This window comes from Hippopotamus amphibius, chromosome 6 (genome assembly GCF_030028045.1).
Source record: "Hippopotamus amphibius kiboko isolate mHipAmp2 chromosome 6, mHipAmp2.hap2, whole genome shotgun sequence".
In the NCBI taxonomy this organism is placed as follows: Eukaryota; Metazoa; Chordata; class Mammalia; order Artiodactyla; family Hippopotamidae; genus Hippopotamus; species Hippopotamus amphibius.
Genome location: NC_080191.1, coordinates 84,646,582 through 84,662,715, shown reverse-complemented (window position 1 = coordinate 84,662,715; position 16,134 = coordinate 84,646,582). Strand labels below are relative to the sequence as shown.

At 36.9% G+C, this 16,134-nt stretch overlaps 1 protein-coding gene across 1 annotated transcript in view; it reads left to right on the top strand.

Moving 5' to 3' along the window:
* COL19A1 (collagen type XIX alpha 1 chain) overlaps positions 1-16,134 on the top strand; it is a 375,262-nt gene that overhangs the window by 3,303 nt on the left and 355,825 nt on the right. The window contains exons 2-3 of the mRNA XM_057737773.1: positions 9,001-9,075; positions 9,912-10,011. Of these exons, the coding sequence (XP_057593756.1) occupies positions 9,001-9,075; positions 9,912-10,011 (175 nt within the window). The remainder of the gene's footprint in view (positions 1-9,000; positions 9,076-9,911; positions 10,012-16,134) is intronic.

The window sequence follows — 16,134 nt, the reverse complement described above, 5'->3', positions numbered from 1 at the left end:
CTTCACAATTAATAAGTAAAGATTATAGCTCCTAATCTGGTATTCTCCTTTGGAGGAATGGTTTTGGATAAAAAGTAAGCAGTGAAGGTTCTGTGACCCCCCATTACCTCTTTGCTAAAATTGCTGTGTTCCCATTTTTTTCTTGTTTTTTCATTTTGCCATATTTTTTTGTTATATTCTGGTCCAGTGTGCTTTACCTCTTTTCGATAACCATTTTTTTCCTCCCAACCTAGGATACTTTGTAATCCTCTATCAGAGGTATTAGCAAAGTATGAAGTGTACAGGGATCCTGAGGGCAGCTAGTAACAATTAAATGAAAGGCCCGTGTCAACAGGAAATCTGTCAGCCTCTTATTTTGGTCCATTTATGAAAAGAAAACAAACTAGTTCTGTCTGTGGTAAATTACTGCTTTTCCTCTTCCCCGGCTCTGATCTTGAGACAAATGTTGTGTCATGAGTTTTGTCACTGAAGGTAAAGAAAACTGTTTTCCTTAATGCATGTTAGAAAACAAGAGTGATATCTGTCAGAGTGGCCATCATCGAAAAGACCACAAATAACACATGTTGGCGAGGATGTGGAGAAAAGGGAACTCTTGTGCCCTGTTGGTGGGAATGTAAATTGGTGCAGTCGCTGTGGAACACTGTATGGAGTTTCCTCCAAAAAACTAAAAATAGAACTACCATATGACCCAGCAATGCCACTCCTGGATGTATATCCCAAAAGAAACAAAAACACTGTTTGAAAAGATACTTGCACCCCAATGTTCATAGCAGCACTATTTACAATAGCCAAGATGTGGAAACAACTTAAGTGTCCATCAACAGATGAATGAACAAAGAAGATGTGAATATATACAACAAAATATTACTCAGCCATAAAAAAAGAATAAAATTTTGCTATTTGCAACAACATGGACAGATTTGGAGGGTATTATGCTTAGTGAAATAAGTCAGAGAAAGAAAAATACTGTTATGTTAACACACATGTGGAACTAAAAAATAAAATGAACTAGTGAATATAACAAAGAAAGAAACAGACTCACAGATATAGAGAACAAACTAGTTGTTACCAGTGGGGAGAGGGAAGGGGGAAGGGCAGGATGAAGTAGAGGTTAAGAGATACAAGCTATTATGTATAAAATAAATAAGCTACAAGGGTATATTGTACAATACAGGGAATATAGCCAATATTTTGTGATAACTATAAATGGAGTATAACCTTTAAAACTTGTGAATCACTATGTTGTACACCTGAAACTTATATAATAGTGTAATCAAATATACCTCGATAAACAAAAGAGAAGCGTGATAATTACAATACCTGTGAAACTGGGCAGATTTAACTGTGATTTTACAGGTAATAATAATTCCATAATATATTATGTGTACTCCTGAGGATATGAAGAACAAAAAAAAATAAATCAGGTGGAATGGACAAGAGAGAGAAATGTAGTGATTTCTCAGGAGATGGCTGTTGCCCTTCTTGCCTCCTGGCCTCACCTCACCACCCCCACCCCGCACCCCACCCCCACCCCGTGTAAGCCCATCTGTCCCTGTGGCTTTAAGTATGGTTTGTTTGTCAGTCACTCCCAAGTTTATGTCATAGCCCGACCCTCTCCTTTGAGTCCTGTACTCATATATGCTAATGGCACCTTGAACTTAACATTTCTAACTCCTTCTCTCCTCCACCGCAGATGAATTTACTCCTTGTAGAGTCTCTGTTTCTTCCTCTAGTGGGCGTCATTTCAATAAACTCAACTGTTACCCAGCTGAGCAAGCCAGCTCTCCCTCCCCCTTTGTTCAGTCCGTTATCACGTCCTGTTGAGTCTTGTGTGTCAGTTCCTTCCCCTTGGCCATCTTCAGTGTCACCTCTTTAAGTTACCACCATATCTGGCCTCCAAGAGTATGAGCATGTGGGCGAGGTTGTCAGATGGAATACCGGTCACCCAGTTAAGTTTGAAGTGGGATAAATAATGAAAAAATTTTAGTATAAGTATGTTCCATAGATTGCATCAGAAATATGTATTTTTATTTATCTGTCATGCAAATTTTATTGGGCACCTGTGCTTTATTTGCTGTATTTGGCAATCCTACACGGTGTGAAGGGAGGAGAGGCTGTTTTATTATTTAGAGGGTGGTCAGGGAAGGCTGACCTCATGGGGGTACACTTAAGCAGACACAGGAAGGCAGTGAGAGAGTGAAGCACGTGATCACCTGGAAAGCAGCACAAGCCAAGGCCCTGAGGCAGAGCCATGCTCGGCATGTGGGAGAAACAACCAGAAAGACCGGGAGCCTGGAGTCCAGTAAGTAAGGAGAAGGACGTGCTCCTCAGAAACAGATCTCTGCTTTGCGTGTTGTCAACATCTGGTTTCTGAGCCTGCAAGGTCAAAGACTAGACCCCAGACTGTGGTAAATTCACCAAAGCAATGATACTGCCCTGTGAGACCTCTTGGGAGATGGTCAAACCTTGGCCTCTGGGACTATGAATGGATAGGCTTCTGAATTTATATCCTTTAGTCACGTATCTTCCCTAAAGACCTCTCAACAAGCCTTCATGCATAGTCAACTTAATATTGTAATGCTGTGTTATTCATAATACGTTTAAGTACAAATGTGTGGAAACATGTACACTTAGCAAAGTTAAAATATAAATTATATATCCACTAGACAAATTATATATTTCCTTTCTTTACAGTCAGCAAAGTGGTATATATTAATAGCTTACATAACACTAAGAACACTCTACAAATTGTACAGGTGTAATAGAACAGGTATACACCTATTTTTCAGGGTGCCTCTAATTCTGACTTTTCCCCTTGTCTTTGTGGTGCACGAGAAATGACCTCACCTCTTGGTTTTCCCTAAGGACAGAGGCCTCTGGGCCCACGGAGTGACTGGTCCACTTTCTTTATTAACATCAGCAAAATACACATATCTTTTAGGTATTCAATCAGTCAGAAAAAACGGAAAATTGAAAGAATGGATTTAGCTGGTCTTGGCTTTTTGCCTATTTGAGAGGAGAAAGAAGGAATTCAACGTATCTTCCATGAATACTAGATTAAACTGAAGACTTTTATAGATGAGTGGGTATAGAAAGACCAGAATAACGATAGGAAAAATTTGTTTCAAGAGACATGTGATCTCATCTCCAGACTAGAATTCTTAACAATACAATAGGAGGCCCAGTCAGTGGGTGAGAGCAAGTATAGGGATTTAGAGATTAAGGGAACAAGTGATTTTTTTAAGTACATGTTTCCAGCTGAGAGTGGGGACAAAATATATTTCTACTAAGGAATGAGGAGAGTACCATAGGTACTCTATTATTTTGCTTAGAATATGGTTTTGAGAAGCAAGTTCAATACATAGAAAAAAAGTTGGACTATGGGAAAAGAGATTTATTTCAGCTTTGCCACTGAGTCACTGTGTGATCTGGGGGAAAATCATATAATGATTTGTTCTTAGGTCCTCAGGTTTCTAATTTTTAGAGGGAGAGAAGGGTGAAAACATTTTTAAGAATAACCAATGACAACAGAAGAGAAAGTCATTTACTAGCTGAATTTCAACCAACACTTCTGCATGAAAAGTTGATGGGATTGAACTATAATTTAGCTAGTTGTCAATGATGTACTTTTTCAACTCAGGTATGTTTTTCAGCTCTGAGTGCCATTAAAACCAGGTATCACAATAAACTCATTGAGAATCAAAAAAAAAAAAAAACTTTTTAAAATGTATGTAATTTTTGTAGATAATCTAGATAAAATCTAGATAATCTTCCCTAAATCTGACCTAGCTGCCTTCCTTTCAGGTTCCTTTGCCCCCTTTCAGTATCCTTCCAACCCTATAAGCTGCCCAGATCCTTCAAGCTAAATCAGGAGCAAAGTGGGCCTGACAATCACTAACAGCATCTTAGCATGAATTTGTCAAAAACTTCTGCATTTACGTTTCAAAAGGTCTGTTGAGTAAGGGCCCCTAAGTTGTGCATCTTTTGTGGTGAAATTTTAGTAATTACTTTTGAAAGATTCCCAAAAGCCTTTGAAATAACACTGCTGCCAGGATTCTCCTGTTTACCTGATAGGATGCTTAGATATGTGGGTCTTATTAGTAGTGCTTCAAGATACATGCACATTTATGCAAAAAGTATGCTTTATTTTATATTAAAATGTCAGTGTCAGTGCTTAAAGAAATTAACATATCCAACTTTTGGTACCACTTCTACTGTGTTGTCATTTTTATGCAGTGGACCATAAGACATGCATTAGGCTTACTGTGCCTTGAATCTTACCCCCAAATAATTAACATTTAGTTGTTTTTTTAAACTTTTTTAAAAATTGAAGTTGACTTACAATATTGTGTGAGTTTCAGGTGTACAGAAAAGTGATTCAGTTATATATATACATATATATATATTCTTTTTCAGATTCTTTTCCATTATATGTTATTACAAGATATTTAGTATAGTTCCCTGTGCTATACAGTAGGTCCTTGTTGTTTACCTATTTTATATATTGTAGTGTGTATATGTTAATCACAAACTTTTAATTTACCACTCCCCCCCTTTCCCACTGGTAACCAGAAGTTTGTTTTCTATGTCTGTGAGTTACTTCTGTTTTGTAAATAAGTTCATTTGTATTATTTTTTTTAGATTCCTCATATAAGGTGATATCATAATATTTGTCTGACTTACTTGACTTAAATTAATATTTAGTTTTCATTTGTTTTGTTCAGCTTTTCATAACAGAGCACATATTCTAGAGTTATAAAGCAGTACTTGATTTTTATAAGCTAAAGACTTTAGTGAAGAAATACTTTCATAAATATTGCTGGAAATGTTCAATTTTCTTCACTTGAAAGTGACAGGTTTATTACTTTGACATCATCATATATTCATCAAGTCCTCAGGAGAATTTAAATAAAATATATACTGTTTCCAACTTGGCAATAAGCTAACATACCTTCCACTCATTACCAATGCATCACAGTAGGAGTCCCTTCCACAGTCTTGAGTTTTGCTTTGCCAGTCATCTGATGGGGTTTCCCTATACACGCTGTGAAGAACTTAACCTCATTTGCTGCTGTCATATAGTCATTCAAAGTTATTATAAACATTTGATAAGAATTTTGGTGTTTTGTTTTGCAAAAATTATTTTTAGCTTTAAGCATTTTCACACAGACATGCTGTTTTCCTCACTTTGTTGAGGTATTACACAAAGCGAGGTCCACACATCTTAGGTGCACAGTGCTATGAATTTTTGCATATGTATTTACACATCTGTGAAACTGCCACTCAGATCCAAATATAGAACTTTCCAGAACCCCAGAAGGCTTTCCTGTATCCATTCCCAGTTGACAGCCCACCAAGGTAGCCAGTACTCTGAAATAGATCGGGCATGAGATCTCTTTAATGTCACATAAATGGAATTCTCTAGTTTGTGTTCTTGGGGGAATACTATTTTTTTCCACTTAACATTGTATGTCTGATATTCATCCAGGTCATCGCATGTAGCAGTAGCTCTTTTTTTTTTTTTTTTTAAGATTTATTTTATTATTTATTTACTTATTTTTGGCTACGTTGGGTCTTCATTGCTGTGCACGGGCTTTCTCTAGTTGCGGAGAGTGGGGACTACTCCTCTTTGCAGTGCCCAGGCTTCTCAGTGTAGTGGCTTCTCTTGTTGGGGAGCACCGGCTCCAGGAGTGTGGCCTTCAGTAGTTGAGGCATGTGGGCTCAGTAGTTGTGGCTTGCAGGCTCTAGAGAGCAGGCTCAGTAGTTGTGGCTCATGGGCTTAGTTGCTTTGCTGCCTGTGGGATCTTCCTGGCCCAGGGCTCGAACCCGCATCCCCTGCATTGGCAGGTGGATTCTTAACCACTGAGCCACCAGGGAAGCCCCAGTTCATTCTTTTTCATTGCTACACTTTTTCATTGTATATATCACAATTTGTTCATTTGTTCTCTTGTCAATGGCCATTTGGGTTGTTTCCAGTTTTCGATTATTATGAGTAATGCTGTGAGGAATAGTCTCTTCTAAAAGAACCATTTACACCATTTTTGTACTCACTTCTCTTGGGTCATTGAATTTCTAGCTCATAGAGTTCATGAATATTTAGCTTTAGAAAATGCTGCCAAACAACTTTCTAAAGTGGTTGTACTGATTTCCACTCCCACCAGTAACGGAGGGGAGTATTCCTTGCTCCACATCCTCATCTGCACTTGGTGCTGTCAGGTCTTCAGTTTTTAGCCACTTAGTGATATCTCATTGTGGTTTTACTTTGCATTTCCCTGATCACTAATGATGTTGAGCACCTTTACATGTGCAGGTTGGCAATTTGGATATTCTGTTTTGTGAAACACTTGGTTTTTTTGCACATTTTCACTCTTTTCCTCATTGATTTGTGAGAATCCTTTGTATGTTCTGGATATGGAAGCTTTATTGAATATATGTATTGTGACAGTCTGTGGCTCACCTTTTCACTCTTTTAATGTTGGTTTTGATTATTAAGATTGTAATTAAGTCCAACTTATCAACCTTTCATGCTTTCATGCTTTTTTTCCCATCAAGAAATGTTTGCTACCCTCAGTTCATGAGGATTTTATGTTTTTCTGTAGTCCTTTATTGTTTTACCTTTCACACTGAGGTCTAAGATAATCTCTAATTAATTTCTGTTCATGATGTGTGGTAAGGGTCAAGGTTCAGTGTTTTTCTATATGGACATTCAGTTGATCTGGAATCATTATTAGAAAGACCATCCTTTTTCCCACTGAATTGCAGTGGCCCTTTTGTGGTAAATAAGGAGACCACGTGTACACAGGTCTGTGCTTGGTCTCTCAGTTCCATTGATCTATTTATATATGTACACCAACATCATGTTATAAAAATCCCTGGTGTCCATTAGTGTACATCCTCCAGCTTGTTCTTCTTCAGTTTCGCCTTAACTCTTCTAGTTTTTTTGGAGTTCCACCTAAATTTGAGAATCAGCTTGTCAGTTTTTAATTTCCCTCTGCAACATTCTTTAGTTTTCAGTGCAGAGATCTTGATGAGATGTTTGGTTTCCATAAAGACGATGATGAACTCACAGAAAAAATGCGTATGATTTCAATTTTCTTAAAAAAATGGGTAGCATTTACAAAATACCCAATTTTATTATCCTTTAGGACCTGCAATCATGTTAAGATCTCTGAGATAGGAATTTCCAAAGTAACTAAATAATCTCTAAAATTATTCAGTGCTATATATTTTAATTGTGTGTATTACAGCTTTTAAATCTGACTGAGTGGTAGCACTATTTATAATCTGATTTATTCTTCTGGTTAAATATATTAAGCTGATGCCCTGTTACCGCCCCTAAAGTCTTTGATGCATTTGTTAAATGAACGGCTGAGAGGCTGAGCAGTTGACCAGGAGAGGTGGTAGTTTCCAGAATCCATAGAGAAGGAGATCAGTTTGGTTTTTAGCAGTTTATCTCCTCTTTGTCATAAAAACTTTGACGTCATTAAACCCAAACATGAATTTAGGCATGGAAAATCAGGTTGTGATTGCATGATGCCAAAATAGTTCATCAATTTAGCTTAAGAACTGTCCAGTTGTACAGATGGCGTATTCTAAAAAATAGCTGCAATTTTGTCTGAAGTGGCTATTAATTTCCTAAAATCTAGCCTGAATTAAATTTAAACATACCTCAGATAATAAGAAATTAGCGTATGTATGTACATTACTATATTAGTGTGTTGTGGTGCAGTGAATATGTAAATTCACTGTAAGTGGAGGCAAACTTTATCTTTTATTTCTTTGAATATCATTAATAGCCTTAGCACATAATTAATACTTTCTCAATGATTTTTTAAATAAATTTTTATTTATTTATTTATTTATTTATTTATTTATTATTTGCTGCATTGGGTCTTCATTGCTGCACAGGCTTTCTTTCTCTAGTTGTGGAGAGCAGGGGCTACTTTTCGTTGCAGCGTGCGGGCTCTAAGCGCATGGGCTTCAGCAGTTGTGGCTCGCAGGATCTAGAGTGCAGGCTCAGTAGTAGTGGCGCACAAGCTCAGCTGATCTGAGGCATATGGGATCTTCCCCGACCAGGTATCTAACGCGTATCCGCTGCATTGGCAAGTGGATTCTTAACCACTGCACCACCAGGGAAGTCCTCAATGATTTTTTTATCTCATTTATTTTTCATTATAGGCCACTTTGGTATGGCAGAGGTCTTTGCTTTTGCTTCTTAGTTTTAATGACTTAGTTCATGATGCTCTAGCAAGAATACCATAGACTTGGAGTCTTAAACTACAGAGATTTATTTCACACAGTTCTGGAGGCTAAGAAGTCTGAGATCAGGGTGCTAGCCTGGCCAAGTTCTGGTGAGAGCCCTCTTCCTGGTTTCCTCACAAGGTGGAGAGAGAGAAACTAGCTCATGTTTCTTCACCCTCTTGTAAGGATGTAGAGCCCATCACCAGGGCTCCACCCCTATGACCTCATCCAAAACTGATTACCTCCCATAGTGTCCACCACACTAGGGATTAAGACCTCAACATATCAATTTTTGGAGGGATACATTTAGTCCATTGATGTCTCCCTCTGCTCTGAAATTTAATATCACTAATACCAAAATCTTAAATCAAGTCATAGAAGTAGGTAGGTCACTACCACGACTAAAGTAGGTCACTTCTAATATTAGAGTATACTTTGAATATGAAAATTTAACAATATTAAAGCTAGCTAATTTCCGAATGTCAAGTATATAACAACAATTAGAACATTAGAGCAAACAGTAGCTAACACTGACAAGGATTCCCTGTGTACCAGGCACTTCACTATAACCACATGTATTCCTCACGAACACACTATGAGGTAGGTAATACTCTTATCCTCGTTTAAAAGAAGTTTAATAAAATGGTTTATTTTCCATTTTAACTTACATTTCTGATTGTATTGTATGATTCAAGTTTAGTTGAAAAAAATGATAGACCATGTAGTGAAAATTCTCAATACCTTTTCTTTTTTTAATAGAAAAAGAATGTCCTATATTGAGAACAGAGAGACACCAGTTTACACAAGACAACAGAGATAAACTTGACGTTACAGGTAAGCATTACCATCCTTCACAAAGAAGCATATTTGTGTAAAATTATCACCAAACATGTAGTTTACTGTAGGTGACTCCTTCACATTGTAATTTAAGATAACACCAATACTAACAAAATGAAAGCAAAGAAGACAGATGATATAAAAAAATTGCAGAGTGCAGAATTCTACATCGTTAACCTAGGACTACCAACAACTCAACCTCTTGGAGAACAAAAGTTATTTAAAATTTTAAAAGTTGTATTCACTGTAGAAAGTTTGAAGAAAGAAAAGAAAATGGATGAGAAAGATCTCACTACCCAAATACAGCCATGATTCCCATCTTGTAACATTCTTGTCTTTCTCCTTTTTCTTGCTTTCACCCTCCGCTTTCTCTCTCCACCCTCCCCTCCCCAACACATGCACACATAATAATAATAATACATATACTGCACTTAAAGTATTTCCCCACATCAACATATATTTTTCTAAAGCATGATTTTTTTTAAGGGTGCTTAGATTTCAATTGAATGGCTGTAGTATTTTTTAGTTAACTAATTTTCTGTCTTTAGCTATCAGAGCTGCTACAGTAAACTACTCTGATTATTTATTTAGAATAATTCCTAGGTCAAAGAAAATTAATACTTGAATTTTTTGACATATACTTCATCCTCCAATATCCTAAACAGAGGAAAAGGAAATCAAGAAATTTTGCTGATCCTGAACAGCAGATTTAACTTGAAATAAGTCAGTCTACAGATAAGAACTACAGAAGATCCTACTTACAAGTCAGTATCTCTGTGAGTTTACCAAATTTAATAAAACTGCTGATTTAAATCATTTATCACATTTCACAGGTTTTGACCTAGGAGAGCGCTTTTCTCTGAGACGTGTGTTTTGTGAAGGTGATAAAACTTGTTTCAAATTGGGAAGTTCACTTCTTATTAGAGACACCATGTAAGTAAAATAATAATTTTTCTTTATATTTTAGTAATACAACATGAACTACTTTCTAAAGAGTTTCCAAATAATTTGTATAAAAACAAAAAGTCTTGTCGACAGTAGTACAATCACTTGGATGCTGTGGTAAACGTGTTGTTTGTATACTTGTGGTTTTTAATAATCTTTATAAACTGATCTTGTTCTATTGTGTAAGTTTACATGTATAGATAGAGGCCGGATCTTTAGAGAATAGTAATTAAATTTATTTTTGAGGAAATACTATTTATGTTTAAATAGTTATAACCTAAATTAGATTTTAAAATGTGAGTTTTAAACATGACACAATGTAGACTTAGAGACAAACAGTGATATTTATTATATTTATTTCCACATGCTTCATGCGTATAGATAAGCTCCATGATAAATTAAAAGAACTTAGTCCTTATTGTATATTCATTTTATATATTGTGTAGAGTAAATAGTAAAGAAAAGCTTTTTTTTTTTGGTCTTGATACTCATTTCATTTCAAAATGGATTTACCAAAGTTTTTTTTTTTTAATTGTTGGTTTGTTATCTTTACTATACTTTTTACTCTGATGAACATGAGAGTAAAAAAGAAATCACTTATTTACATACTGACAATTGGTCAGCAGTTATACAGGGCAATAATTGCCAATAATTCCCCATATGTTTGGCTATATGTGATTGGAGGATGGACCAGTAGTAATTCAGAAGGCTTGAGTCATCAGGAAAGCAGATATAGCATAAATGGTCCTGACAGTCAGTCTTTGATTCCAAGATGAACATTCCAGTGTGTGAATATACTGCAATGAATAAAGCATCAAAGTTTTGTTGGGTTTAATATAAAACACAGGTGTTTTTGTGTGAAAACATATATGAATGTCTTCACTTCCTGATGGGTATTCTAATATTTAAGTTACGAGGTGGGGTTGTTGAGAATCTCAGCATTGAAATTCTCAAAGGGAAACAGCATTAATTATCTCATTGCCTATCCTCAGATGTACATACAAACTGGGTTCCTAACTCATGTTTTCCCTGAGAAAAGTTTCTTTTAAACCTTCTATTTTGTGATACTTTAGATACTTTTAGTTTAATAATATGGTTTCTTAAAAGTAAACTGCTCATTAATTGGTAAGAAATCAGAGGACTAAGGAAGAGGGTAATTTGATACCCGGAGGATGTAATGGGTGATTGTCTGGTGGAGAACTTAAGGAGACGTCACTGTACAGACCTGTGCTATGGTGGGCGTCCTTAAGCCTGAAGGTGGCTTCACATGCAGGCATTAAACCTCAGGGCTCGACAGTTTCCTGTATGTGTGTGTATATATATATATGTGTCATATATATCATATATATTGGTTTCGAAGTTTCTTAACTACTAGTAGATAACTTTAATTAATGAATTTAAGAAGGCAATAAATTCTCTTCCAAAACTTAAAATGCATTTTCTCTCTCACCCTGTTCCTGATGATTTAAACCCCTCTAGTTCTGGCCAGGTAGCTAAACTATTGGAGTGACAACCTTTGAAAATTCATTGAGCCCATGTGTAAGAAGACAGCGAATTTTAAGTAGCTCCACTGGAAAACTTGCTGCCTCATTTAGACAGTGCCATTCTCTCTTGAATACATGTGATAATAAATATTAGGCACAACTTGAAATTTATTTTCCAACCTCTGACTCTAAAGCATGTGTGACTGCTGGGCAATCAATGTAAGTGAATTCCCGGGCTCTGCCAGCAGAACCTGGTCCCTCCACTGCAGGAAACTGGAGGGGATCTGGTTAAGCTGACTAGCAGGTGCCAAGTAGCTTGGCTCATCTCCACTTACATTTCGCTCCATGAGCCAAGGATGCTAGGATGCTTCTCTCACATGATGCCATTCTGATTTTTCAATGAGACTGGAGTAAAGTTGCATCTATTTATATATTTGTAAATGAGCCGCCTTGCAGAATCAGCATGGGAAAGGCAGATGCTAGTTTATATGGAAATTGGGACTCTTTCTGTGCCTGAGCTTGTTTTTATTGTTCTGGCATCTGGAGAGATCTAATGAGTTGTTGGTCAGTTACCCATTGGGCACACTTAGTGCCTTGACCCTGGCTTAATGTGGGGACCCAAAGGCAGCTCTTACAAGGGTCCTTCAAATAAATACTGTTGTACCCAAAAAAGTGGCACAGGCTCAGGGAACATCTGATGCACATTCTATGTTTGGTTTTCTTTCCAATACATGTCCATTCTTTAGTATTCCTTGGGATAGCAAATGGTAAAGTATTTGGGGCTTTAAAAGGTTCTAGGTGGCATGCTACCTCGTTTTCCAGAATTATCATCTTAGAGGAAATTTTCTTAGCTTCCTGTATCTACAAGTGTCTATAATTATTTCTATACATATTGGCAGCAATATCCCAGATGATCATACTCCGATTATCTTTAAGTTTTGTTTTGGCAATTATCAGGGCAAAAGGGTGAAATTTTGAGAGAAAATATGCACAGAACATGCATATGGTATGGAGTACCTTATTTTCTTTGTATAATATAATTCTTATGTTTCATTAGTTGCTTATATATAAACATGTTTTTATTATAATGTCTTAGTAATTGAATAAATACATTTAAAATGTCACAGAAAAGTGAATTTCCTGATTTATGACTGAATTCAGGGGTGATAAAGACCTTATCTCTCAGGTTCTGTGTCTACCTGGAATACTGTATTGAGAAGGCTTACGAAGCCCCATCGAGTTCAGCAGGTTGGCGTGCTTGGTCCATTAGCAAAAACGGGGGGGAAGGGAGGGCTCAGATATGTTTCCAGTCTGTAGCCTTTCTGATTTAGGGTTGATACCTGGGAGCTGGTGGCTTCTGCAGCTGATATAGTTCCCAAGAATGGGGGGAAATAAAGCTATGTGTGAAAAAAGAATCAACACAGATTAATCAGATTTTATGAGCTTGGATAGTGTAGCTAGAAACGGTGGCGGGATTGATAGGTATGGTCCCCTTTGTGTTTGTTACAAACAAATACATCTCCAGTGAAGAGAGTCGTCTCTCTGTCCCTTTCATGAAATTGGTGATTGCTTTCTGGAAGCAAAGGGCTATTTAGTTTCATGGCTTTACATGGAAGAAAAGAACTGGTAGAAGCTCTTTTCACTTGTGTTTTATAAGACATAATAATCCTCAGCAAGTAGGAAACCCCAAATTATATAAATATTTAGAAGATGTATAGTGTTTTTTAGGAGATTTTAAAGTTCTCTGGACCTTAACGGTTCCCTTGGAAATATTCCTAAATATGGGGAAGGCTGCTATGTGTATTGCAGCAGCACCAGCCCCCAGTCTTTGCTCCTGTTGGATGACTCACCCCATGGGCATATCTTTTCTACACGAACCTTCACGCTACCTTCAGATTTTTATTATTATAAATAACACTACAACATGCAGGAAAGTTGTTTCCTCTGTTTTTCTGTCTAGAGAGGCCAGTTAAGACTCACCCCTTACTCATCGCCTCCTTTGCTTATTCTTCACATGTCCATTCATTCAGTAAACATTTATTGAGCCAAAAAAATCCATAAGATTGATCTTTCCAAGCAGAACTACACGTTTATTTTTTGAGATCTTGATATATACTTCTAATTATGTTCCATCATTGTTTTATCTATTCTGTATATTACCCAATTTCTTCAGTAGCATTAAACATTATGCTTAAAAATTTTGTTATTAAGTTTTGTGTTTTTAACTGAAAACTTGTAACAATTGCAAAAAAAAAGTTGTAGCTTACTATATAAATATTTTAGGGGTTCCCAGAATTTTCTGTTCTGCTTAGGCTGAATAAGAGGTAGCATTCAATAAGTCACTGAAATGAATTCAGTCTAGTCCAGAGTTCACCCTTCCATTCAACATTTAGTGAGTTTATGATGTGCCGAGCACTTTATTAAACTCTGGGACTACACTGGTGGAAGAATGTGGGTCTAATCTTGCCTTCCTGGAGCCTGCTGGAGAGATACACAGTGCAGGGGAAAGCTATACTTTGCTCTTGCCTTGACCCGAGAAGAAACTGAGCTGTGTTCCTTCTATCATTCACACAGGCTTCAGGACTCAAAGCCCATAGCTCCTTTCATGAAAGCTACACTTCTTAAGTATCACACACAGCCTGATTTTCAGTATTTTCATTCCTTCCCTCATAAGGGCCAATTTTCCAACCATGTTTCATTCTCTTCTTTGGGACCCCTCCATGTTCTCAAAACCAGTTAAATTCTGAAGCTCAAAATTATGTTCAGAACTTTGATACTGAAACTTCTCACTGCTGAAAAGTTTGGGAGGATTACTTCATGATTCCATTAAACTATACAGAATGACTATGCATTCCTTAGGTTTTCATTTGGGGCATTCTATCATTTTGTAGATAGGAAGTTTCCCATATAATGAAATGTGACTTAGTAAAAAGTTGTTGAGCTGCTTATATGGGATTGACTGATGGCTACACATAATTCTGTTATGGAGCCCAAGCTTATACTGCTCACTGCACAACGGGCCAATAAATCAAGAGAAAAGGTGTCAGGGCAAGGAATAGCAACTATCCAGAAAGCCAGCAGACCAAGAAGATGGTGGACTAGTGTCCCAAAGAACCATCTTTCCTGAGGTAGAATTCAGGCTTTTTATATACTAAAAGGGGAAGGGGCATAGCTGGTTGTTGCAAACTTCTTGGTGTTGGAATCCTTTGTTCTTGCAGCTGTCCCCATGGGTCTAGTTTCATTTGTTCCTGTAAACCCCCAACAAGACAAATGTTATTCTCTGTTCTGCAACTTTTTATCTCTGTATGAATGGGAAAGCATTATACCTTTAAAGGTCAGTGCTATGAAAATGGGCTATCCTGTCTATTTCAGGCTATAGGCAACATTCTATTGGTGATTAACTTAGGGCCAAAGCAAAAGAATACAAAGGTTAAAGTAAAAGAAACAGATCCAATAGGGAGTCAGATTTGTTCTTCCCTATTATAATTTTTCTCTCTCTGTGTTTCCTTAACTATAATTTGGCATACCAAAAATGGAAGGTGAGTCATTAAGTCATACATTCTTAAGATGAAAGGAAAAGCCTGATAGGTTCACAAGTACTAAAATTTTAAAATCATACAATTTAGCCAAATTTTATTTTATTTTATTTTTTAACTTTAATTTTTTAAAATTTATTTTATTGAAGTATAGTTGATTTACAATATTGTGTTAATTTCTGCTGTAGAGCAAAGTGATTCGTTTATACATACATACATTCTTCTTCATATTCTTTTCCATTATGGTTTATCACAGGATATTGAATATAGCTCCCTGTGCTGTACAGGGTAGGACCTTGTTTTTACCCATTCTATATATAATAGTTTGCATCTGCTAACCCCAAACTCCCAATCCGTCCCTCCCTCCCCTCCTTCCCCTTGGCATCCACAAGTCTGTTCTCTATGTCTGTGAGTCTGTTTCTGTTTCATAGATATGTTCATTTGTGTCATATTTCAGATTCCACATATAAGTGATATCATATGGTATTTGTCTTTCTTTTTCTGACTTCATTTAGTATGATAATCTCTATGTCCATCCATGTTGCTGCAAATGGCATTATTTCCATTCTTTTTGATGTAATTTAGCCAAATTTTATATATTAGATAGAAAAGAATTTTAAGAGTATTTTACAGATTTTAAGAATGCATGGAGAGGGACTTCTTAGGTGGTGCAGTGGTTAAGAATTCACCTGCCAATGCAGGGGACATGGGTTTGACCCCTGCTCTGGGAAGATCCCACATGCCACAGAGCAACTAAGCCCATGTGCACAACTATTGAGCTTGCGCTCCAGAGTCCATGAGTCACAACTACTGAGCCCATGTGCCTCAGCTACTGAAGCCCATGTGCCTAGAGCCCATGCTCCACAACAAGAGAAGCCACCGCAATGTGAAGCCCGTGCACCACAATGAAGAGTAACCCCCACTCACCACAACTAGAGAAAGCTGAAAGCCTGTGCACAGCAACGAAGACCCAAAGCAGCCAATAAACAAAAGCAAACAAAAAAAAGAATGCATGGGATATTTACTTGTCTATCACAAGAACCTCTCTTATATTTTTCTAGAAAATTAAGAGATGTTAATATGTTCCAATA